At 38.8% G+C, this 26,474-nt stretch overlaps 1 protein-coding gene across 3 annotated transcripts in view; it reads right to left on the bottom strand.

Annotated features, from left to right (window-relative positions):
* Positions 1-26,474, bottom strand: part of COL4A2 (collagen type IV alpha 2 chain) — a 152,474-nt gene that overhangs the window by 39,779 nt on the left and 86,221 nt on the right. For all 3 annotated transcript variants that reach the window (XM_067293899.1, XM_067293893.1, XM_067293906.1), the window contains exons 5-22: positions 20,419-20,553; positions 20,292-20,336; positions 18,006-18,122; positions 17,194-17,265; positions 15,490-15,525; positions 15,343-15,405; positions 12,974-13,009; positions 12,266-12,307; positions 11,664-11,738; positions 10,235-10,279; positions 8,994-9,056; positions 8,163-8,207; positions 6,151-6,204; positions 5,813-5,879; positions 4,318-4,419; positions 3,739-3,894; positions 2,035-2,127; positions 1,566-1,732 (exon numbers count right to left, since the gene is read on the bottom strand). In XM_067293899.1, coding sequence (XP_067150000.1) covers positions 1,566-1,732; positions 2,035-2,127; positions 3,739-3,894; positions 4,318-4,419; positions 5,813-5,879; positions 6,151-6,204; positions 8,163-8,207; positions 8,994-9,056; positions 10,235-10,279; positions 11,664-11,738; positions 12,266-12,307; positions 12,974-13,009; positions 15,343-15,405; positions 15,490-15,525; positions 17,194-17,265; positions 18,006-18,122; positions 20,292-20,336; positions 20,419-20,553 — 1,413 coding nt within the window. The remainder of the gene's footprint in view (positions 1-1,565; positions 1,733-2,034; positions 2,128-3,738; positions 3,895-4,317; positions 4,420-5,812; positions 5,880-6,150; positions 6,205-8,162; positions 8,208-8,993; positions 9,057-10,234; positions 10,280-11,663; positions 11,739-12,265; positions 12,308-12,973; positions 13,010-15,342; positions 15,406-15,489; positions 15,526-17,193; positions 17,266-18,005; positions 18,123-20,291; positions 20,337-20,418; positions 20,554-26,474) is intronic.

Here is a 26,474-nt window from a genome sequence, read left to right as displayed (position 1 = left end):
TGTTCGCTGCCTCTGTTCGCTGCGCTCTTCCTCTTACTCAATTCCAGGGTATATATTGAATGAAATGAATCTTCCTGATACATATATTTTTTGCTTAAAAGATTCCTCTGCCATAAATTATTTAATAGAGTATCTTTTCCACCACGGTCTTTTACCGACTTTCTGCAAGAGTTTCTTGTGTGAAAAGCATGTGTGGAAACTGTTTCTCAGCTGCTGGTCATGTCAAGAATACAGATTCACAATTCTGTAAGTCTAAAGGGGGGATCAAATCAAAGTAAAAGGATCCTGGTTTATCTGGACATATTTGAAAACTGTATGTTAATTATCAATGAAGCCATGTCTAGATGCCAGTGTAGAGATTTTGTTTCAGATGTTCCTTTTTGCAGGCCAAAAGGAATCCCAGAAACTTGCTAAATATGCTGAATTATTTCATTGATTATATAACTGCAGAGTTCTTCAAGAATAATTGCTGCAATAATTACATGATTTTCACTTTTCTATTTTTTGTTTTCAAGGTTTAGATGTTGTGTATAATGCAATTTTAGCACACAGGTGTTTTCCAAATGGTTTACAGTTGTTTCTCATCCTTCTTTTCCCATAAAAAGGAATGCCCATTACTTAGGATCAAATTTTATTTTCATGGAATTGATGTAAAACTGATCTAAATTAAGTTAATTCATTATCTATAAATGTAACATGTTTACAGTCAGAATTATGGAGTTCATTCTGACTAAGAATATAAACGAAGAATATTTAAGCTAATTTTTCCTACTTCAAATTTTCTGCAGACCAGAAGTTTAGATACAGTTGGGGCTTTGCTGCTGAGTGATATTTTGCTATGCTATGGTATGTCTGCATATATCTTAATTCTATAATAATTTAAAATTGAATTATTGAGTAAAGATATTGAAATTCTTCAATTCAAAAGCAAAAAATAACTTGCAAAACTTTAGGTAAACCAAAGCTTCAATACTTAACTGTTCAAAAGTATTTTTTTCAATTTTTTTCCCCCGTGACCCTGGGAAAGTAGAACTTTTCATAAAAATATTTCAATTTGCAGCAAAAAAAATCTTTTTTTTGTTTTTTTTGACATCAACAATCAAGCCAAAATTTATTTTTAATTTTTTAATGCCAAAATAAAAAAACTTGAAGACATTAAGTTTGCTCCGACATCTTTTCATAACCAAAATCAGTTTTGGGTCAGTTCTACAAAAATTTTGTTCTAACATCTTGAGAGAAGATGTAACTTCCTGAAGTCAGTTCTGACTGTGAGAAAACATGATGCAGTTGGCATACCATAGCACCTTTAACTGTAAATAATAAGCAAGCAATCATTAGCAAAGCAGTCTTTGCAGAGTTATTCATTGGTGGCTTTTAAGAAAGACTTAGTGTATTATAAACAAGTTTGGCAAGTTGACATATGCATCTTCTTAGAAACAGGTGTTTTGGAACTGCTGAAATTGTTATCCTGCTAGTTGGCCAGATCATGATCAGTACTACAGCTGGTCATCAGCTCATTTCTAGTAGGCATATGAAACCGCACATTAAAGAAATAAGTATCTTACTTTTGCCCCAGGATAGCCAGGAGTACCATGTCGACCTTGATCACCAGGTTCTCCTTTTCTCCCAGGCTGGCCAGGAGTTCCCGGAAAACCACGTGGGCCAGGGGGACCAGTAGAGCCCCTTCTGATTTCCTCACCCACAAGGCAAGTACCACAGTCCCCTTCTTCGCCTAAGAAAATGGTTTGGAAAGAGAAGAAAGAATGCTCTGTCAGAACAAATATACTTTCACCTGTATCCATAATATACATATCTGAGAATACTTGAGAACTTTCTCAAATACTTCAGAAAAGTACTTCTTCCTTTTTTCATATAAGAAACTTACACAATGTTTTCCTCGTTGTGTTAGCACCAGACCAAATTCATTGGTCTCTGTGTACATCATGTTTAGACAAAACTCAAACTGAATGCAATGGGAGTTTTACGCAATTGCATAACAGCAGATAATCTGTACACCTGTTTGTTATAACCTGCCTTTAGGTCCTTTTGGTCCTCTTTGCCCAGGAAAACCTTGTGTGCCAGTTCTACCTGGAGTCCCCTGCTGTCCTTTTAATCCAAAGAGATAACCTAGAAGGTTAATTAAATAAAAATATAAATTAATGTATTGTATTTTTACTTTTCTTCTCTTTCCTCCCTATTCCTTTGAGCTGCACTGCATCTGCATTTTTATGCTTTCACTCAATGTCATTTACTGCCTAACCCAGTTTGTTCTTATCTACTACCTTCTCTCTTTTTTCTCCTTCTCACAGCTTCCCACATACATTGCCAGTAATTTCAATTTGCACAATAATGGCCTATCTGCCCCCTTCCTTATCCAGCTCTTCACCTTCCTGCCACTCTGTACCAACACAACCACCCAAAAGGGCCATTTGCTTGCCTCTGCCTTCCTAAGCCCTGTTTATTTCATCTGTTTTCAAAGAATTCACCTTCTTTGATATTTCTTAGCAGTGATAACCCCCCTGATACCAGCTTGCCTGTCTTTTTCCTCCCTATAGCTATGATTGTACTGCAGGAGAGGTGCACTCCAAGGTACATGGACCAGGAACTGACTGGAGCACATGGCCCCAGGTCCAGGTTTTCCTGGGCTGGAAACCACCAAGAGGCATACACGGACAGTATATGCTCAGGTCTCATCTCTGTGCAGTTATAGAACATGGCCTCAGCACATATATGGCCCCAGGACCCAGGAAGTGGTCCGCTATCACAAACACAACCTTTGTAGCTTCGGGTACTCCTGGTCCTGCTCTCCCTCGGCACAATGTATTTTGCAGTACCACAGACTACCAGCTCTGGATCACTTCCTGCAATCCTTTTCTCCACGCCTGCTCTTGCACTGTCTGACACTTTTCATAGAAGCATAGAATAACCTAGGTTGGAAGGGGCCTCCAGAGACCATCTGGTCCAACCCTCTGCTCAAAGTAGGGCCAGACTTATAGTTAGAGCTAGTTCCTGAGGCCTCATCTAGCTCCTTGTTGCAATTTGTGACCACTGCCTCTTGTCCTTTTGCTGTGCACCTCAGTGAAGGGTCTGGTTCCATTCTTCCTGTGACCTCCTGAGAGACAGAGGAAGATAGCAGTAAGCTTCCCCTTAGCCTTCTCTTCTCCAGGCTAAGGAAGAAACCCATCTTTCAGCCACTCCTTGTGCATCATATGCTCCAGTCCCCTAACCATCTTGATGTCCCTCCATAGGTTAGTGTCTTTCTTGTACTGGGGAGACAAAAACTGGACTTTTCTGCAACTTCTCATTTTAATCTCTATGTCTGTTGAACATGCTGTTTACAGTCAATGTCCTCCATTTGAGACGCTGTTCAATCTGTCTTTTATCTCTTGCACACTTACTAGGACCCTTTTACCAGAGCACTGGTATACGTCTTTTATCTGAAACTTCAGCTGTAAAAAAATCTCTTATTCACCATGACACAAATGCAAGTCTGAGCATGAAATCTCCATATCCCTCCCACAGGCCAGCCAGGTCTCTGTATTTCAAATTTGCCAGGATTGTCTAAAAATCATGCAAACCTTTCTTTCATCCATGAGCATACAACTTTTCTCTCCTGTGTCCCCCCACCAGCCATCCATTTTGTTTCATTCCCTCAGTCTACTTTTTCACTCTGCCTTGCCAACAACTGTCTATAAAGATGCTCCTGTGAGTTCTCATCATTTCTCTTCATGCACTTACCAGGAGATCCACGGGGACCAGGTGGACCACGGAGTCCTGGTGTGCCGTGCTTACCCGGAAACCCAGGCGGGCCTGCCTGATAAGCAGGAGAACCTATTTCACCTTTTTCACCCTTTGGTCCCATTTCTCCAGGTAAGCCTGACTTATCCCCGTCCCCTGGAACAGAATCACAAGCAGGGGAGAAGCTCAGCAGAATTTCTTAACAAAGCTGCACAAAGAGCAGTTACATAATGGAAGTGAAAATTCATGCAATTACATCTAGCACACAAAGAAAAATAGAGACATTTAGTGCATAGCAAAAATGGTAACAGCATTTTTCACTCAAGCAATCAACAACAGCTATTGAAGCAAGTAATTGTTATTATCCCTACTGCAGTTGCTCTGCCAGAGCCCCATGGGAGCCGAGGCAGGAATGCAAACTGCACCTCTGAGTTTCTGCCCCAGCAGTTAGTTATCTATCACATTGTATTGCATATTACACACTGCACCCCCCACCCCCACACACACCGCCCCAACCCCATTCCAATTACAACCTGTTGTAAAATTCAGTTGTTAAAACACGTGATGCTGGCATATTACCATCGGAGAATCCAGGAAGACCAGGTGCTCCAGGATCTCCTTCCTCTCCGGGGTCTCCCTCTGGTCCAGAAGTACCTGGAAAGCCTGGATCACCTCTTGCACCTGAAAGACATCCCCAGTTCCATAGAATACACATTAATGTGATGCTGTTTGTGATGCATAAATACTGACTTGTGATATGCTGCAGATTGCTCAACCTACTGTAATTTTTAAAAAGTAAAAATTAAGAACTTCAGCTGCTTTAGAATATGATAAATTATTTCTTAAAGGCAGCTTTAGAGATGTAGAAACCTGCCACCTCTTGCCACCTCAGTATGAATGCAGTCTATCTGAGAGATTTCCGTAAAGCCCTAACATCTGGGGCTGAGCATGTCCTGTAGCAGGAATGGTGTGGAGCCAGCAGGCCCAGGGAAAGGAAAACATCTCTCTGCACTTTCTAATATGCCCCTAGAGCCATGTTGCTCCCAGCAGGCACAGGAGGCCAGCCCTCTGAGGAAAGCCCCTCCTTTTCCTTATGTGAATCAGTCATGATAGCAGGTATGTATGTGAGCTTTATTCTGCTCTCCAGTACCAAAAGCATGTCACTGGGTCCAGCTGTTGCATGCAGAAAGTATCATGCTTTTTGTCAAAGGTCCACAATGTCAGAGGACATGTGACATGTCCAACACGCTGCCTGCTTTCTCCTCTCTCTGCACAGTCTCTCCTGCTCCTATAACCTTGGCAAGGTATTCTGGGTGCTTTGAACAATGTCTGGGGCCTTTTACCCTCTTTTTCAGGGAAGAAGGGACCCATATGTTGTTAGTCTCTGGCTTTCAACAAGACTGGCAAACTCAACAGGATGAGAGCCCAGGCTTGAGCAATGGCACATGATCATCCTTTCTGTTTGTTAGCGCTTCCCCTGGCACAGTTTTGGCGTTGGCAAACTGACATGCTTCCTCTGTGTGTTTCTGGTCTGGTCAGCCAGAGCCGCCACTGCTCTGCAAAACAGCTGACAGTGAGTAGTACAAGCCTACTGAAAAGATCACAAAAAAAAAATTTTCAGCTTAAAAAAGGAAGAAACAAATCTCCTTCTATACCTCAGGACTTCTTTATATATATATATACATATATATATATATATATATATATTAGATTAGATGTATGGTCTCTGCTCTGCCACCATTGTGGCATTTAATCCAAAGACTCTGAAACAGGAACAAGAACACATATCTCCCATTCTTCTTTTCACAGTACAACTATGTCACACTCTTTTTTTGCTTATTTTTTCTCTGTGGTCTCAGGAATGCATGGATGCCTTTTGTATGGTAGTCCAGCATCAGCAGGGGAGACAGAAAGAAGCCGCTTGCCTGCAAAAAGGTGATTAGGGCAGTCTCTGGGAAGGTAACTATACCTTCTGGAACAGTTTAAGGAGCTGAATTCTCAGGATTTCATGCTTTTGATCTACGTGGAAGGTGGTCCATGGATAAGATAAGTAACCTAAGCAAAAAAGACATACCTTTTCTTGGAATGGGGTAAGGAAGATAAGAAGTTGGTCCTGGAACACCTCTCTCACCCTGTTCTCCCTGTGTTAATAGAAATTGAAGTATTGCATTTAAGCATGTTATTTCAGAGGACTTTTTTTTAACAGAAATGTATGCCTATGAAACACAAAGAAACAAGCTTTCAAAAGCAATGATGTGAATTTTAAGAAATCTGACAGACTCCAAGTTAATGACAAAACTGGTTGTTCTACAATGACAACAAGCACTTCAATTGTTATTACATTACAGGGAAGAAAAGAAAGCAAAATTACACCTCATTTATTGCTTCTAGCAAATGAAAGTAAGGCAGTACCTTGCTTCCTCCAGGACCGTAGCCACCTGGTTCACCATCAAGTCCTGAAAAACCCTGTAATACACATCAAAATGGTTCACTTTTTCCTTATCCCCAAAAGGATAAAATTATTTGGTCTGTATCAGCTGGCTTCCACTGCTGTTGGGGTGAGAACTGTGCAACAGAGCTGAACAGTTCATCTTCCCTGGAGTGTAATAATGAAGGTAACACCATCAAGTGTCCTTGTGTTTCAATGTTCCATTTGTTGGACCAAGCCCAACTCCGGTCAAAGGCCAGGGGACCTGCTGTGGCGCAGGCTCTGCAGCTCCTGGCAATGTGCGGAGGGATAGAGTGCCTACCCTCGCACCGTCCCCTTGGACATCCCCCTTGCGCTCTCCTCCCCTACTCCCTCACATCCATGCTGGGCACACTGTATCCCACAGAAATTTTCCATCCCCCACCACAACAAATCACAGAATCAAAGAATCACAGAACAGTTGGGGTTTTGAAAGGGCTCCAGATAGCATCTGGTCCAACCCCCTGCTCAAGCAGGGTTAGCTAGAGCAGGTTGCCCAGGACCACGTCCTGTCCAATGCTATAACGTTTAAGGTCCTGCCCCCTTCTCTCAGCTGAAGTGTTTGAAATCCACTTTGGAAAAAGAGTGATGTTAAAAAGGTGAACTTTTAGGAGAAAACAGGGGCCAGATCTTTAACTGATATCAATCCACACAATTTCACTGAAACCAGCAAAGGTGTGTAATTCACACTAGTTTGGTTATTAGCTAGCATTTTAAAGTAACTCCTGAGTTTCACAGTGGGGTGAACTCCTGCACAGAGCAGGAATTTAATAACTGGTTCTACAAAACATTTACTCAATTTTAAAGCACTACAAATTCCACAGCACTCAGCAAGATACCACAAACAGAACCATATGCATCAAAGACTTTTCCATAATGGCAACTATACATCAAAGTATCAGAAGAGGAAACTGTTAAGTAGTAGTTGTAAAATCTCTTTACACTAGATGGAGCTGGCAGTCTAAAAGTGAAGCTGGGGGATCAAGTCATTCATGAAAATACAACAAAAATGTGCTTACTGGTGAATAGCACATTAAGAAGCCCATTCCTTTGCATATACATATTATAGAGTGATATTCGTCCAAACCAATGTACACTCCACTAAAATTGTTGCCAAGATTCACTTTCAATAAAAGGAAGCCCCTGAAGGTTTCTGACTGAAGAACGAATATAAATTAAGGGAAAGACAGTTATTTGGCTTTAATAGATTTTGCATCAGTCTCTCAATGTACATATTACTGATTGATAGCATTTTTCCTTCCCAACCACCAGGTTTTGTGACTGGACTGAACAGCTGTGAAAATTTCATGTTATTATTGTCCTGGCAGGACAAATCCTTAAACCAACTAAGAACGGGGAAGCATGGAGAAGTCATGCATCCCACAGTTATTTGAATATCTCGTGGAAGTGATTTCTAATACCGATTGAAGAGGCCTTTTTCTGAACGCAGATAAAAAGTATGAGCTCTTCCATGTCTGGCAGAATTCTATTTTAAATATTGTGTCTGTTTCTATGGCGACAGAGTTTTAACTGGTTTATTTATCAGTTTCCTTCTCTTCTTTCATTTTGCTTTTTGATATTCAAGATGTAACACAGACTACAGATTTCAAGCACATCTGCAGAAAGCTAATTAAAAGACTAAGTTTCTGCATGGCAGGAAGAAAGTTATAGAAAGCATGGTAGTAGTAATGGGAACAATGAATATGACACTTTCTCATGGTGCTCTGAAAACGTGCTCATATTGAAATGGCAAAACACACTTTAGTTATAGGCCTCCTTTTTTATTTCAACTGATGAGGAAACCACCTGACCCAAAATTACAATGATAGATGAATCCAGATGATATTTACCAGACCACAGCTGGTATAATTTCAGGCAGAATTTGTCCTCTGCAGCTTGCTTTTCAGACAGCTTGTCTAAATACACGTTAGAAACAAATCTTGTGTGAAATACTCACTCTTTCTCCACTGAGTCCTGGAAAACCATTGATACCAGGCAGTCCCTATGAAGACACATTAAAATTAGCAAAATAAAGTGGCATCCTAACAAATCTTTTAAGAACCATTATTACTTCTTAGATAAAGTAAGTTTGACAGTAAGTTTGAAGTTCTAAAACTAACAGTCATAATTCAGATATACTTTCAATGAGATACATGTATGGTGCAAACAGAACAGATCTGAAGTTTAATTTAATATTTGACTTTTTCCACCTTATATCTCTTGATCAGTACATTGAAAGTGATCATGAAAATTTTAAAGATATCTGATATTTTAAAAAACATGTGTTGAATACTATTCTTATGTTGTTTATGCACTCTAGAAACAGTGCAACTAAAAGCATCCATAGATGCTACAAGGTAGCAGCATTTAGATATGCTTTTTATTTGGGTTCACAGAGTAGCTGTAGTCAAACTCATGTTTGTTAATCATCATGCAAAGAGAGCTAAGATGGTCACAGTGACATGAAACTCGGGACTAGTAGAGGAGCTACAGTGAGCGAGTACAGCTTTCTGCACCTGCTGCCCAGTGAGTGTCACGAATGGCTTCCCAGTGAGGACATACGCATATCTGCGAGTCTAGTGGTGCCCTCCTCCCTTTACCATTTCAAAATGGCCTTTTCCCTTTCCCATACCAGTGAGTTCAGAGATGGCCTTTCTTTGGCATCCATGGGCTGACAAACTATCATTTCTATGGTTTCTTAATCTGTTTTTTGTTTCTAAAGGAAAACTCTCAGCTTGGTCTTGCCCCCATTTAGCTGGATGAATAATGCCTTCAATGAGTGACTCACCCTTTGTCCTGGGAAGCCCATTACTCCTTCTTCACCTTTTTCAGGACCATAGATAAGCAAACCCTAGGAAACATTACAAGTCAGTTCAGCGTATTTGGATGTTATGTGCAAAACAACTTTCACACTGACTTTATAGAAGCTGAACAGGAGGAAAACATCACTATAACACATGGAGTGACTAATAAGAGCTAAATGTGAAAGTACTGATCTCCTTAAAATTGAGTGTAACATGCTTGCTTCATTAGAATAACAGGATTAGGCCATTAGACAGAGGACAGGGTTTCCCTCCTGCCATCTCCCACATCTTTATTTCTTCTGTAGTTGTGACTCTGAAGAAGAGCCAAAGCAACTGTTTAGCTATACAACCTTTTAGGCAACTCAGCCCATGTGCAAACTGTGGCTTCAGAGAGCTATTTGGCAAATGGAGGCATGTTACCATCCATCCTACCATTAATAAAAATGAGAGACACACATATCCCTGTCTGCTATGTCAGCATAAAATCTACAGTATTTCTGTTGCAGTCAATAAAATACTACATGTATAAAATCTGAGGAAGAGCTAAAGAACTGGCTAGCAACTGCATGCTGAAGGCATAAGGGCTCACACCACAGCCACCTCCCATAGCCTCACGGGGAAGTTGAACAGACCATCTGAGAAAATAAAGCTCTGCAGGATGCTCAGTGAGGCAACCCTAATTGGTAAAGGCTGTATTTTAAACCATCCTCGAAAGCAAAAAGGAACCACTCAATAGCAAAACTATTCAGAAAATCTACAGATTGCCTGTGAGTTAACTAAATCACATTCAGTCAAGCATGGTTGATAGCTCTAAATGATACAGCAACACAGGGCATTACTGTCCACTTAGTCAACAGACTTAATGACCAGTGAGACCAAAACACTATATATGCTGGACTGAAAATGTTTGATAACATTTCCGTGCATACTTATTTAAAGGAATTTTTAAATGTAGCAGACCAGTAGAAATACAGATATTCATTATTAGTTAAAACTAGAATTAAAAAAATACGTGAGGGAAAATCTTATTTTGGTAAACCAATAAGAGAATGACTGATTGCACTGTGGAGTACTTATACATCATGCTGTTCAGTCTTTCTAAAGCATCACAACTGGTGCCCCAGATTATGTTGTTTCATATCCACATCACATAATTTAAATGAAGAATGCACCAGTATTAACTCCAATACTGTTATTTGCCCTTGACCTTCTCCACTTGACTTACTGGGATTCCAGCTTCCCCTTTTTGTCCAGGTTCGCCTCTTTCACCCTAACAACAAAGAAGCAGCATTCAGATATGTTAGCTGTTCCCATTTATATCTTAACAACTTTTTTTACAACACAAAGTGACAAATATTTGGCAAGAGAAAAAACACCACTCTTGTACAGTTCTTCAGGTATATGCTCATCATACGAAATGCATGTTTTTGATGTTTGATAATTTTTTTCTGAAAAGCTTTCTAAGAATGTGAACACCGTAGGATGTCTCCAGGTTTGCTGCTCAAATTTTAGGGTGACAAGTGCCAGAGAAATGCCGATAAATAAATACACATTCTCCCAGTTCTACCTACCAATTATCTGCAAATGGTCTGATCAGATATAGGAGTTTCTATTAGGGTGAGATAAATTGTAGCCTAAAATATGCTCACTATATCAACTCCATCTCCATTGACTATAAAGGCTGTCCAGGCAAGTAACTCATATGTAGATGTCTCTGTTTAGTCATGGAAATCCCAATTTGTATGTTGCTTAATGCAGACTGCAGATCAGGAGTAACAAAAGTTAAACTAGCTGATGATAATACCTGACTAAAGCATGATTTTTAAATTTGGAAAGAGGGATTTCTGCTTTAAGAATGACAAAGATCAATTAGTGACTACAATTGATCATAATTTCTTTGTCTTTTGATATAAAGATCAATGTAGTAACTAAAATTTCAGCAGACTAAAGTCTGCTGAAAGGATGACTGAAATCAGCATCACCTATGAAGATAAGGAATACCCACAAATGGTATCTTTGGCAGGTGTCAGAACTATCGGTACCAGTCAAAGGCACATTTGGATCTTTCATTATCATACCAATTTACTTCTTACCTTTCTGTCCAATGTGTGTGTGCCACGTGAACTTAAAAAGTACTGGTCTGGAGGCTGGTGACTGATATGAAATATATATACAGCAAGAAGCAATATATGAGAATAAACTGCATCTTGCTATAGAGGATTTTGCCAATATGTATGAACAAGTATACAAATATCTGTACCATATAAACATACACGACAATTCAGATCGAGTCTCTAAAGATATGCTTCTTTTAAAGCAGGATAATTTCACTCACTATTAGGAAAAAGAAGATACTGAATGACTTCTAGGCTGAAATTTCTGACTGTAGAACGAGAAGATGCCAATGATGGTCAGTAGTTGTGTACTACAGTTTACTTCAACAAAAAGAACAAGTGCTTTTTTGAATGACTTTGCCTATCATAGTCTCAATAAATATTTCACAATCCAGGCTATGGGAAATCAGCATATTTCTCTTTTCATGTGCTTATGTTTTCTAAGTACTGCCTCTAAAAGCATGTTTGTACAATAATTTAGTTTTGATACAGCAGAGCTCTTAATTCCTCATGTATTTTGGCAAGATATTGCGTAGTTACCTTATGTTTGTCAGAGGGGACACCCATCAGTTCCCTTGTAGGAAGCCCAGGTGGACCTGGAGGACCTGGGGGGCCCTGCAGGGAAAGCAAAAAGGTACATTTACTAACAATTACAACACCTTGTGAAGTTGTCGATCTGCACAGGATCTAAGGAACTGGAACAAAATAAGCAATGCGGATTTGCCTCTGCTAGTAATATGGTTCTAAACCTCTAAATAAATTGACAGCAAGAAACGAAATTTATTTTGTGCTGTGATTAACATTTAACAATACTTGCTCTTGCACTGAAGGCTTCCAGAATGACTGTAAAGATTATTGCTTTATTTAAAGTAGCCTGGCTCCATAAATTTCAGAAGTGTTACCTCTGATTTATGTTGGTGTATGAGGATAGTTAGACATAGACATGTAAAAGCGTAATTCAGTTATGACATTCATTATGAAGATTATCATTATTTTCAAAGCTAATACTTGTTTATTTTTCAATATAGTTTTGCAATATAATTGCAAACTAAAGAAGTATTTAAAATAGGGCCATTTATAAATAACAAACTACATCAACTTTTTCTATTAGTAGTGATATAAATTCATTAGTTTTCCTTTACCTGTTCACCTTTTTCTCCATAGAAACCAAGGCCCCTGTTGCCCTGCAAAGACAATAGGTCAAGATTTACTAAATGTACATCTCAGTACCTGTAAAATTTAAATTTAAGCAAGCTTAAAGGCTGTTTCAGGTTTAGAATTCTTTAGGACACCACTGAAGAAGTGTAATCATATAATAGTCTAGTTATACTTCAAGGTATTTTTATAGATTTAAAAATATTTTTACAGACTTAAACTTTCAGAAAGAAGGCTCTAATTAAAATCTCATGCTAGCAGTGTTTCATATAGCAGGCTTTGAGTCATTCTCTGAGTAATAAGGTGAAAAGATCAAACATTTCTTCTCCAAGTTTTTTAATAGAACTAAATGTTAAATAAAATACTTAAGTAGGTTGGAACAATGAACTCATGTATTTCTTCCGCTGAGATACAATGGAATATTGTACAGACTGCAAGGATTCTCTGTTCAGAGGAAGCTACTGTGACTACAGTAGCAAATTAAATCTGGCTCTAGAATTGGTTTAATCATTTCAGGGTAGGTGATCCCTGTGTAAGATTAACTTCTTGTGGTATGCAGCCAACACAGAAGTTCTTGTGCTCCACTGCCTATGGTGCAGTCTGTGGTTCTTTCTTTTGCTGGCTTCAAGTGGGTCTTGGATCAAACCTCAGGGGCTCAAAATCAACACAAACATAACTTCCACACAAAGACTTACTTGTGGTCCTGGTGGTCCTGGGGGCCCTGGAGGTCCCTAGGGAAACACAACAGGGGAGAGAAAGTTACCTGTCACTTAGCAATGAATACATGTAGGAGCTCAGTTACTTTATGTCTGAAATATAAATACACATTTAGAAGGTGGTGCATTCCTTAGCATTCAATCTGCTATCCTTACTACACTAGCTATGTTTACTAGTCTGAAAAATCTTAAGTCATACAACAATCTTTCCTAACAGCATAAAAGTCTCCCACTAAGACCTAATGAAATCCTATTTTTATTTCAAGTAATAAGAATTTGCAGTTTTGGATCCTGCTTTAGCAAAATTTTAAGTTTATGCTTAGAAGTAAGTATATCTGATGGACTGGTGTCCTGATACTGAATCATTCTGTAAAGAACGAGGGACCCAAAGGGTTTTTTTTTGTTTAAGATTACCACCTGCTTCTCAGATTACCTACTTGGTATTGAACAGAATGAAATCAAAGGAAGATGTTAGGAAATAAAACAGTAACAGAAATAATGCTGCCAGAGAGAGTCTTGCAAGAAGATCAGTAGGAAAGCTATTAAGCGGAGAGTGTCATCTGCCTGACTCAGTCAGCTAAGGTGGATAATGGGGTCCAAAGGACTCTAAACACTAAAAATGCTGCCAAATGTCGGAAGGGTGGGGCGACTAAGAAGCAGCAGCTGTTCAGAGAGGAAGATGGTGAATAAGAGGAGTAAGAAAAGAGAGAGAACGGCAGATGGAACTGCTCATTTACAGAGCCCAGAAGGGGATGCAACTGGGTTAAGCAAATCAACCACAACCTGCAAGGAAAAGATAACATTCAGGTGAAACCAGGCCACTACTGTTTTAAACCTTCTCTGTCTTGCTATGTACCTTTGTGTGCATAAACAACAGACTTGTTCTGAAAAAATTACTTCTGAATCAGGCTTGATCAGTTAAGAAGTCTTTAAAACTGCCTGGTCTGCAGGGCAGATGCACTCTGTAGGGCATCCCACAGTGTTGAGGCCCTGCAGGGACCTGGTGGAGCTGAGTTTGCCTTTGTGTGAGATCTAGGACATAGAGAAGAGGAATGATGCAAACTCAGACATGGGAAGTGCTCCCAGGTCCCACAGGTGAGTCACAGCTTTAGAGTTGTTAAATACAGTTAGATCAGCTGTTAACAGCTGGGAGATGTGGGGATCCATCCACTCTGGAAGAATGTTCAAAAAAAGATGTTGCAAGGATTTCATCCAGAGGGATGGATGTACTCATGGGGCTCAGAAAATGGTACAGCTCATAGTGCTCCTTACATCCATGACACTGCACTGGGAATAAGAGCCATTGTAGGCTGGAGGTCCTGTGTGAAGCTCATGGCTTCACTTTAGAGAGAGTGCAGGTAAAGGACTAAGAAGATTTCCCTTCTGGGGGACCAGAGGAGAAAGAAAAGCTGCAGCTTATCCCAGATGATAAAGCAGGCACAGCAGAAAATTAATGTTGGAAAGGCTTAGCATGCTGTGGATCTAGTACTAGAAAATTTGTGGGTGAGGGGAGGGTCCCTGCAAACACCTGTGGAGGCTGTGTGTAGGAAGTCCTGAATTAAAAGAAAATACATTATGTTTCCAAAATCAGTGACGTAGAGCAGTTCTGAGGTGAATATTGACAAAACAAAGAGAAAACACCCAATAAAGCAAATGCTATACAGCTGTCTTAGAGGGGGAAAAAAAGCAAACCTAAAGGAAAATTAAATACATTGAATTTGAACATTTATTTAACGTTAACCATGCTAATAGGAAGTGTAGAAAACGATATCTGGAGAGAACACAATGTTCGCAAAGAACTATTCAGCAACAGTAGTCAACTCCAATGCTGTAACTGTTGATTTGTGAAAAAAAAAAGACTGAAAGAAAAGTTTAAATATAAAATTGTATTCTAAATACTAATGAAGAAAGGTATCTATTTAATCTTCTGTAGGAAGTGTGGACAGCTAATATACATACACTTTAAGAGCAGAAAATAAAACATATTTAGGCCCTAATCTCTTTCACAACTCCTTGTAGGGGGATGCAGACACTTAAATGGACCACATTCAGTTATCTGTACCAACTAGACACTTTTCAGGACCTTGAAGAAATAAAGTATAAATGAAGAGCCTCAGGCAATACAGGATGAAAGAAAGTATACTTCTTTTTGAAATATTCATCCTTGTAGAATTAGTGTCCCACAGTACTTTTCTCTTTCAAAGTTTTAGTTCCAAGGATACCTACTTATTATTTCTAAACTGTTTTTTCTATCCATTTGCCAGGTTACAATCCAACATAATGAATCTTGCTGAGATGATTCTTCTCTTAGGCTAATTTCCTGTAGAACATATTTCAAACATACTTACTGGTCTTCCTGGCGCTCCTCTTGGACCAACAGGTCCTTGAATACCCAGTGTACCCGGAGGTCCCTTTAAATAGAAAACCATCAATCAATATTGTTCTGATATTGGATGTCAGTGGTACTTTATCATATTTGCTGTAATACTACTTACTTGAAAACCATTGAACCCTGGGTCCCCAGGTTCTCCCTAAAAGCAACAAAGAAGCGAAAGAATACAGTAAATACTAAATACAACACTGAATAAAAACATTTCTTGTTCATTGATTAAATTTTGTTCTCCCTCCATCTTACAAACTATTTAAAATAATCATAGCTTATAATACTATACAAATTCTTACCTACAGATGCATGCAATACAGATTTTGATATTGATAATCTAATATGTTTTTTTACACATCAATTTTATACTTTCTATATATACTATAATTGCATGCAATATGGTTGGAGGGTACAAAGCTGGCTAGAGAAGTTAGGGATCCAAATTACAAGGATGAAATGGACAACAGCCTGTGGTCAATTCTCTTTTGAAAACCCCATCTAACCAGTGGCTTAATTAGGGATATAACCTTAGCTGAAATGCACAAGTTGACTGAGAACATTTTTCATGAGTTGCATGGGAATTACCAAATCATTTTGAGTCTCTTCTGAGTCACTGAAAAGCATTTGGAACATACTGTTTTCAGTGACCACATATTTTAACTGCAGTACATGTTGAAATGTTTTTGGAAATTGAATCCAAAAATGTTCTAGTGCAAAGACCTTTCAATACCCATAAATAATGTAGTATTCAGTCCAGACACTTTAATCATTTTGAATAGTATCTTAACTTTTTTACATATCTAGCTAATTTGAGTATATTTAATGGAATAATTGTACCAAGTGGTACTTGGTACCATAATTTGGTACCAAATACTTTCTGGAATGAATATAAGTGTCAGTATCTGCTCCTTGACCATCATATACTTGAGCAATTTCATAATCCTTACTAATTATTAGCAAGTGATCACAATTTAAAGGGTTGTTGAAAGGAAAAAAATCATTAAAAATACAGGCTATCTACAAATATGTCAAATAAAAACATATTTTGGCATTTATCACTGGCACAAAATATTCATAAATGATGTCAGCAGACCTCTTCTGTGCTGAGTACAGCTCTGAGTCAGTTTAAAATGAAGGCTGTACTTTATGTAAGTTCGTCACAAAGACAATTTATACTCTACTAATACATGTTATCTGCTAACATCTGATACTTTCAAAACACACAAAATTATATAAATGACAAAAAGGTACAACACATGTTTTAAAGGATTAGATACAGTAAAAGCATCCATATTTGGAGGTTAGATAACTAAATTACATACTGAAGCATATTTTATCATAAGTCAACCAAAATTCTGTATGAAAGTTATACAGAAAGGACACTAACATTAAATAGAATCATTCAATGGACAAAACTATGACAAAGGAATGATTCTGCCATGAATGATGCAAAGGTAGCCATTGAACAAAGAGGGCAATATTTGAACTACAACACTTGCATTTCTATTTTAAAATACAAAGTTATAAACATTTTAAAATCAACAGTTTTTCAGAGTTCTCCACTGTCTCTGCAATCAGTGTGTAGTTTGGAATTCTTTGAGACTAAGTGAGTGGACATCTCTTCCCTGGAAACCAGACAGGCTTTACTCTCACCAGAGAAAGTGGAAGTTGCCTTGCAAAACCTACAAAAAATCCAAGTGGTCCTCTTGGAACATGGCTTTAAGAATGTAAGAAAATTAACTCACTACCATTTATTTTTAAAACAGCAATGGATATGAATTTATAATTTATCAGTGCACAAGAGTTATACACGTACCCTGTATCGGCTGGCAATGTCTGGTGGTAGTATATAGGGCTCCCCCTTCTGGCCCTTTGGTCCTTGGATTCCCTAGATTGACGTGACCAAAAAAAAGAAAAGTAAGCTTTTATATTATCTGTGAGTGTATAAACAGAGTAATGAAAAACATTTGTCAGCTTTTTCATGAGTATATACACACCACTGTTTAAATGCAGAGACTAAGCCTAGCTCTAGAAGTTCATGGTATAAACACAAAGTATTAATCCTCACGGCTACGTAAAAGAATGAATTCCCAATTAAGGGGAGGAGCTTCCCATTACTTGGGAGTGATATGGGATAGCCCAGTCTCCTGGCTCAAACAGTAGCTGGGGTTCCTCAGGGCTGGGTATGTGACCTGGGAAATGCAGGAGCTCCACACTTCATCTCAGCACAATCCTCCACAATTGCTTTAAAAGAAAGCCAGCAATTTCTCTGGCAGAGCTAGATGAGCAACAATAAATACGTCTGGGAGCGGGCCGGAGAAATAAAAGGTTATGAGTTTGATATTCTTTTTATCATTGCTGGATAAAGATGTACACGTTTCCCTGAAGTAATCTCCCTGCAGGACCTATGGGATAGGTATAGCTTTGAGCAGACCTTCTAGCCCTGGCTGCAATTTAATAACTAATCATTGTGCAGTACTTCTACAGTAGGGCCACAAGGATGCTATACTACGTCAAAAAGGAGTTCCACTTAAGAGCTCTCCCATTTGATTTCCAACACGTACCTGAAAAAAATTCACCAAAATAATGATCATAGCTGCAGGTGTTCATACACTGTCAGCTACTTACAATGGTACCAGGGAAACCAGTGAGTCCTGGACTTCCTGAGTCACCAGGGTCACCTGCTGTCCCATTACAGCCGTCATGACCCGGTTTCCCCCTTGATCCTGGCTGCCCTGGATGACCCTGTAGAGAAAAAAAAAAAGTGTTTATCTATCCATCTGTTTCTCATTTTCCTTTTCCTGTAATCACACAGTATTTAGACATTCTCACATTAAGCCCAAGGCTTGGATCCATGGGAAACTGTGATTTTCAAAGAAAGAAACAGACAGTGCCTTTTTTTTAATATAGCTGCAGCTTGAACCAGATGCCCCAGACAGCATGAAAAAAATGAGTAGTGAAGGACCTTTCAGAAAGGGTAAGAAAGCTATGTTCAATGCAGTCTCTGTTAAGCAGAGAACTAAACCAGATGAGGCTCATGTTCAGGGAGTTACCGAGAACTGGGATTGTTAAGGATTATGTTGCTTTCAGCACTTCACACTGGAAAAGTATGAAGGCAAGTTCCTTACTGGCTATGAACAAGCTAGAAAAAAAAGTTATTGGTGCTTTTGGAGCATTTGGTTGGGTGTCAGGATGAAGCTGTAAGTACAGACATGGGGAGAAAGCAGAGGGAGTAGGGGGCACTGATGAAGTTCCCCACTGAGCATCTGCACCTGTACCTGTACAAACTGTACCTCAGTACAGGAAGGGAGGAAAAAGTTACTCCTGTCTTAAACTGGATTTCCATTGCTTCAACTACATTCATCTCATTGCAGTTAGCTCTGGCTGCACTGGGATCTATGGGAAGCAAATCTGACTTTGAGTAGCTCTTTCATCCAGGGGACTCAGTCAGAAAAAAAAAAGATTAACATAAACAGAATACATGTCTCCCTTCTCCATTACCTAGAACAAGAGTTTTCTCTTTGGTTCCGCTCCCCTGCTTAGAAGAAAAAGAAATCTCTCCATGCCCCTGCCTAGCTCCATCAAGTACCGTCATTCCTCACTCCAGAACAGGTTCAGGCTTGCCACCATCCTATCTTGGTCTCCAGCACCCCATCCTAGTAGTCTGCCATTACTGTTCCTACTTGTTTCTTCCTATTTGCCTTCAGATTTATTTCTTGGCCTGAGAAAACTGGTTGGGGAACATAACTGAGTGGGAAGGGCAGGGGAACATGAGGGCAGGTCCCAATAAGCATGCAGGTTGGAGTAATATCTGAGGGTATTCTATTCCTCCTAATGCAATGTGCAGAGATCCCGAAGGCTGTGCTAAAAAAACTTGCTCAGGTAACAGAAGCAAGTAGTAAATCACTCCCTTCCTTTACAAGGGAGCGATTTACTATCCTTCCCAGGAAGTCAGAGCACTTAAAAAAACCTCAGTATGAAGTGGTGAGATGAACAAGATCCTTGGCTACAGGAGTTTTAATAAGAATGGTAAAGAGGGTCTTCTGCTTTTCCTTTAAGAGGGAGAAAGAGAGAGAGGAGGAAGAGTATGAGAGAGAAAACCCTGAAACTTGATATGGAACTTTTCTGGAAACAAAAAAGGGTGAAAGTAGAGTGGATGTGGATGTGTGGGTTGCAGAGTGAGGCCCTGGTGTCAGAGAGCACTACAAAGGAAAACCAAGCCTGGGAAATCTGTCCAGGGATTCCAGTGACTCAGATTTCTTTGTTATTTTATGACAGAAGAAGTAAAGAAGTGTAAGCTGGGAAAATACCGCACTGTGAACTTAACCCAGTTTTCCTCTGAATATTTCAGTTTCAGGGACCCGGACAATTTGTTCAAAGTTTGACACTATTTAGTGCTTAGTAAGATTTTTAAGACTATCATCTCATTCATGCCATACGAGCTATAAAACAAATCACAATGGTTAGTATTCTTACAATTGTTGATTTTTTCTCAGTGCTTTACAACTCTGAAATAATTAAGGAATGAGCCACTGGTGTCCTTTGCTCACATGTCTAAGAGATGCGAAGTATTTATCTCACAGTTCTCTCTTACAAAAGAACATGCTTAGCTGGATAACCTCCACAGACACTGGAAACTTTCTTCCTCTTTTGTCCCTTTTCATGGATTTCTCCATGGATCAAAGCAAATGGACCTTAAATATCTGAGGGAGTGAGACAGGGGGCAAAAATTCTATTCTCTTTGTTATACATCTGCAGTTTCACTTACTTTAAGAAATGGCATTGGCTTAGAAGTGTGTATATGGCTGAGGCAGAATTTAGCCCAAAGATTTTAATTAAAGTACAAAGGCGTTAAATCAATCTGAAATATCTGCAGATGGTGATTTCTAAAGCATGAGGTAATTGGCTACTTACAGGAACGCCATCTGCCCCAGGGAATCCGGTCACTCCTCTTTGCCCCTACAGTAAAACAGCACAATTAGAATGATGTTCCATCCAGTATTTTGTTCATTAGCTGAAACATCTGATATTGAGAAGTTACCATTTCTCCTTTGGGTCCACTTATTCCTGGAGGTCCTCTTTCACCTTTGTGACCTTTGGGACCTTGCACTCCTGGGATTCCCATCAATCCTGGTGGTCCAGTGAACCCCTGCGATCCAAGGAGTCCTGGCTGGCCCTGATAAAAGTAATAAAAAAGCATTTATCTAGGAACAGTTGTAACGCATGAAGCTGGATTAGTTATCACTACTGCAATGGAGTCAATCTCTTGAGGAGAAAATAAACAAAGAATCTCACTCCAGCAGACCAGACTCTTTGATGAACGTCATCTGGAAACACCACGCGGAGAAGCTCTGAGAACAGTGACTGCATTGTGCCTGACAAAATCAATAAATGGAAAATAAGACACAAATCAAGAAAAAGTTCTTCCTACTTGAATATTCTCTGTTACTCTACAAAAAAAAGTCATTTCTCTGCAATAAGGAGAATTGGCTGCTCAAGAGTGATACTCATTAATCTACAACATAACCAATTACAGTACACTCCAAACAAATAAAATATGCTTAATTGTGAAATCTACTTAATGGACATATTTCTTACAAACAGAGCCAGATATTTAATAGCAAGACTTTCTGCTTTTGTGGGATGATATTTCTGTTTAACAATGGAGCCTAAAGATGAGTAGACATGCAGGCTATGAGGGTATGGCATCCACATAAGTTGAAGAGTTGCACCCAGGGCTTCCCCATCATTAAAAGTTCCCTCACAGTGTTGGTTCAGTAAAACAGCACTAACGACTCTCTTCAGGCCACTTCAGACATTGTTTAAAAATAATCCTCTATTGACTGCCAACATCACAAGGCTCAACAGGGAAAAAGATCATTTTGAAACGACACAGTGGTGGTTTTAAGTAATGGGGTTGTGACAGTATGTCTGAGATTTGTGAACCAAAGCATTCGAAAACCATTCCAAATGGAGTGTCACCAGCAGCACATATGTTTTGTATGCTCTACAATGCTCAGTGCACTAATGTCACTTTAATAATAAATCATGGTAATCTTCTCTTGAGAAATATGCTTGAACAGTGTAATACACCATTTATCAAGACACTCTAATTAAGTAGATTCTAATGAATGTATTTTTAAAATGCAATTAGATTTTTCAAAGACCATTCTACAACCACATCAGTATCTCACAAAGCAAGAATTACAGCAAAACGTGAACACTACTGTATATACAAACAAGCTAATAAAAACAATAACATCTTATTTTAGCATAAAATACATATCTTATTCCACCTACAACAGCTTATTTCCTTTTCCATGCTCACCCATGCCTGGAAAGAAAGAGTTAAAAGATCTTGTAAATCCTGTCCAAGTAGGATACTAGTTTAACTTCATTTAATGTCACTGAAATGGGGAGGAATGAAGGAGGGAAGTGTGGGGACTGAAAGAAATGAACTTCAAAATATCCTAGTTCCCTTGAATTCAGAAAGTAGTATTCAAGATACAGAAAAATACCTTACTGAATTTTAGACAAACTTTGCTTTATTCTTGTATTAAGGGATAGGCCCACTTGTGACACACTTCCAAAATATCATTGTCAACCATCTATTTAGAATGAAAAGTCATCTATTGCAGCTCTATGCAAAAAAACTCTAGTTGTTTGCATGACAAACCCCAGAACAAACACTGTAACTGAAATATATCTTACTTCCGGTTTAAAAAAAAAATCAAATTTCAATATAGCTTTTGTGGAACACTGACAGTAAAGCAGTCTGAACATGTCTTTATATTTTAAAATTGTATTGTTTCAAATGAGTCTATACTGAGAAGCTGGCATAAAACTCAGCACAATTTTTGCTTTGAAAAGAGCAGGAATGAGCCAGTATGCAGACTGAATTACATTTAGTTCCTCAGGGACTAGCCACCAGTATGGATCTCTTGCACCTTATTTGCTCTACTGTTACAATTAATCTGACAGAACTGAACGCTTAGGAGCATGGCTAAAGGACACAGTGGATTTAACTGTTTGAGTTGTCAGAGTGAAACAGAATCTGTCCTGTGCTTACAATAGCACCCCTACTTCTAGAGCAAGCCTGCTGTAAGGGTCATGGGGAATATTAGGTTTTAGGAGGCCAATGTCTTTTCATTTTTTATGTTAATAAACTGAGAAGAAACAAAGGTCATATGAATAGATATAAAATATAATATGATTCCTGTTGGCAGGGAGGCATACACATCCGAACAAGTGGCAGCTCATTTACTTAGGCCAGTCACAATTTGCTATTACAGAGGCATATTTCTCCACATTAATAGTTTTCAGCTTGTTTTTAATCTGTGAATCTCCGGAAATTATCCTATGGTGGTGCACACCCTTGTCTAGCCAGATTCACAATAGACACTATTTTCTTAGTTACCTGTCTCAAACGGAAAGCTGCTGATTAAAGTCACTACAATAATCTGAACCAACATGTACATCAGTGTGAGCTCTGTGGTCAGGAAAAAGAAGTCTTTCCTGCTGCCACCTTTTCTCTACTTTTCTTACCTACTATGGTAAGAGAAAAAAGAGACCACCCACCCATATCTGGAAAAGGACCTTTAAGAGGGAGAAAGTGTATATCACACACCTGTAAAAACATCAAAACACAGAAAAATTATTCAAATTCAGTTGTGGAAATGCATTTGAGCTGGCTCAAATTTCAGTTTTAATTTTGAGAGGTTCTGAAAAGAAATCTTTTAGTTCCTTCCACAAACACACAAAAAAGTTGGATTCTGCGTATTGAAAGTGTTGCTTCATTCTTGCATTGAAGTAAATGAAAGCTGAAGGTGATCAAATAAATTCCAGAAGCAATTCATCTACCTGGGACATGTAAAGAGTCTTTTTAGTGCATATACACACTCATTCCCTGCGCAGCAGACAGAATGTAAAACATTTATTTGCAATGTCTGATAAAATGGCAGTTATGTTCAGACCATCAAATGGGTGCATACGTCTCTCCAGGGGACATGCAGAGCAATAATACTTCAAAGCCAGCATTACATGGGACACAGTTACATCACCAATTCTGATACCAAATACCACTCTCCCACTTTCAGTCCCATTTTTCAATCTCATATGGAGGAAGGAGTAAACAAGGAATGGAAAAAGAAGAAGAGAGCCAGTGCCCCTTCCCCATGCTTTCTTGGTAACTATTAGAATATTTGTTTACTGAGAAATAGAGGTGTCCTTGGGTTAAGTATTCTACATTATTATTTGCAATAAAGACAATATAATTGATCCTTCTGGGACCGGTTTATCAGAAGGCTAGAGCTAGAGATGGAGGAGTACTTAATATCATGAAAATGTTTGTGTAATTCTTTAGCCAGTAAGTAATTCAGCTTGTTAATCAAATTAACTTTGTTAACCTTTGTTAACTCAGATGTGTCAACTTTTAATCTACTTTCTTTATCTTAGATTTTCTGTTGAACAAGTTTGTCCCTTGTTCATTAGCAGATGACCTAAGAACATTCGCTCTTTTGCAAAGGTCATTAAGGAGATTTAAGCAAAGACAATCAATTTGAAAGGTTGAGTGATGCTTTATTTGACTAAATTATTAGAGTCCTGAATTTTCCTGTGTGAAACATGTGCATGATACTGCTCTGGTTATGCTCCTGGAGGTTCATAAATCCTAGAAAAGTCTCCAGAGCCCTGACATCCTCTCCAGACAAAATTTTCAGGTCAAAAAAGAAGGCAAGCTTAGGGAAATATGGTACCCCTATGCGTCATATTTTAAACTACTCACAATATACTTTCTCTGATGCTCTTTTTTCTTAAATGAAAAACGAGCAATGAAAAAATGTGTTATTGCCCATCCTGTTCTCTGGTAGAAGGTTTCAAATTTTGCTGAGGTGAACTGGGACTTTTTCAGAACCCAGACTACGCAGTCCTTGTCAGGAGTACATTTACAGGCCAATGTTAAGAGGCTTACAGAAGAGTGTGTGGCATATTATCTGACAATCACCTCGTAGGGAGCATGTGGAAAGAAAAGGAAGAAGTGGGTCAATGAAATATCTTGAAGACTATCGAAGAGTTTTACCTTCCTCTTCACTCTTATACTAAACTTCCATTACTGTTCACATGAATTGCAAAGCTATCAATGTCAGGATATACTTCAAAATAGGCAGTCCCTGCTATGCTCTTCCCAGGACCAACTGGAAGAGGTCTCACACAACTCATGTGGCCAGCACAACCATGTGCAAAAATATATTTACAGAGAGGAGCAAAGGTAAGAAATTTAGGAAGCCTGGAGGAAATCTTCCCAGAAAAATGTTTGCAAACTTGTACATACATCGGTGCTTGTTCAATGAGGAACATGAAAGAAAATGCCATCATGGTTGTAATTTAATTTAATAACTGTATTTTGTGATTAAGTCCCAGTGGACTTACGAAGATTCCAAACAGACTTCTAAATCTGCACTGAATGTTTTGGAACTATAATTTTAAATTCCAACTCTTTTAGGACCAGTCAAATAAAAGAGATATCATGCTGTAATGATTTTTTCTTTCTAAATTACTGACAAATTTAGACTGGAAACATAACTGGTAGAGGAAGCTGTGCTAATTTTGAGAGCAATCAATTGTTCAAGTTGTTAGACAAATAAAGATAGAGTAATTGAAAGTCCCTGCTCCAAATAGGTTAAAATACAAAGACATCCTCATGAATTGCCAGGAAACACCCTTGCTGATGTGCATATATGGGGAAGCGAGAAAATTAGTGATTCGGAATAATGAGGAGGTAGAATTAGAATTACTGCATAGTTTCACTGTAATTGAACCCATTTCACCATATTCCATCATAGACTTTTATTTTGTAACTACTTCTGGTATACGGAAAGTGATGATTCAGTATTCCCCAAATGGAAATGACTCCTGTAGGTCATAATTTATTTAGCAATGGATATGAAGAAAAGAGGTCAGCTCCCTGACATTTTAAAAAAGGTCATTTCTGAAAGAGCAAGTTCACTTCCTGTGGCAGTGGTGATCTGAGTGTGTGATAGACAAGTGGGAGTGAAATTTTTGTAAGAGAAGTGGATCTGGAACAGTTACTGCAAGAATAGATGGGAAAAGGAAGTGACTGCAAGAACCTAGATCTAATACCACTAATGGAAGAAAGAAGCAAGCAGAACAGAAAGCAACTCTCCAGGGATGGGAATAAAGTAGGTTATAAGGAAAATAGGCAGCTTTTGAGCTGATTAAAAGGGCTAATCCAGGAAAAGGCATCCCAGCAGGTGCATAGGAAAGAAACTGAAAAGCTTTAAATGTAACATCTGAGAAAATGAGGAGAAAACTACTGTCATAGCTAAACTGCTCCCAGTAGGTGCACTAGTTCATTTAGAATCAGAATGCTCACCTCTGTGCTGCCTTATACTGCCCAGTACAAGACAGACCTCAAGAAAGCGCATCGGACAATGCCCAGTGACTATTTACAGAACCAATTCCAAAACAAGTTTAAGACCCATAGGGTCTGTAACATCTATAGTTATTTTTGCGTAATCCCTCCATGGCATGGATATGTGTGCAGCCTTTCTTTCCAGCCAGCCTGACTAAACCCACATTTTTCATTTACACACACTTTTCCACGGTTACTGGAATAAACCAAGTTCACAAACACCTTGCTTTCAAGGCAGTGCTCCGCTGTACAGCTTCACAACTTCACACAACTTCAGCCACCCATTAGCACAGTGTTTACCACGATGCAGAAGAGACTGGTACATTTCTACCCCACGGAGTCATAAATGGATTATGCTTTACGTTGATAATTTAGTTAGAATGGTTCCATGTGTCTCAGCAACTCAAAGTTCTGTTTCAGCAAGATTTAGACAACATTGTGCAATTCTAACAGGGATAACTAGGTCAAAACAAACTACAATAAGCTCATGAAATCCAGCTGAATAGTAGAAAATGTAAATACACAAGGCAAAATGTACTGAGCAGCTAATGCTATTTACTGAAAAGAAAGTTTATTTGGGAGAAAAAAAGCTTGAAGTTTGTGCTGACTTGGTTGTTAAACATATCAGCATTTCATTTCTATTTCTATGTCTTCAGGACACCAGTAAT

This window comes from Apteryx mantelli, chromosome 1 (assembly GCF_036417845.1).
Source record: "Apteryx mantelli isolate bAptMan1 chromosome 1, bAptMan1.hap1, whole genome shotgun sequence".
Classification (NCBI taxonomy): Eukaryota; Metazoa; Chordata; class Aves; order Apterygiformes; family Apterygidae; genus Apteryx; species Apteryx mantelli.
Note: the sequence above shows the minus strand (reverse complement) of the source record. Positions and strands in the feature narration are given on the sequence as shown.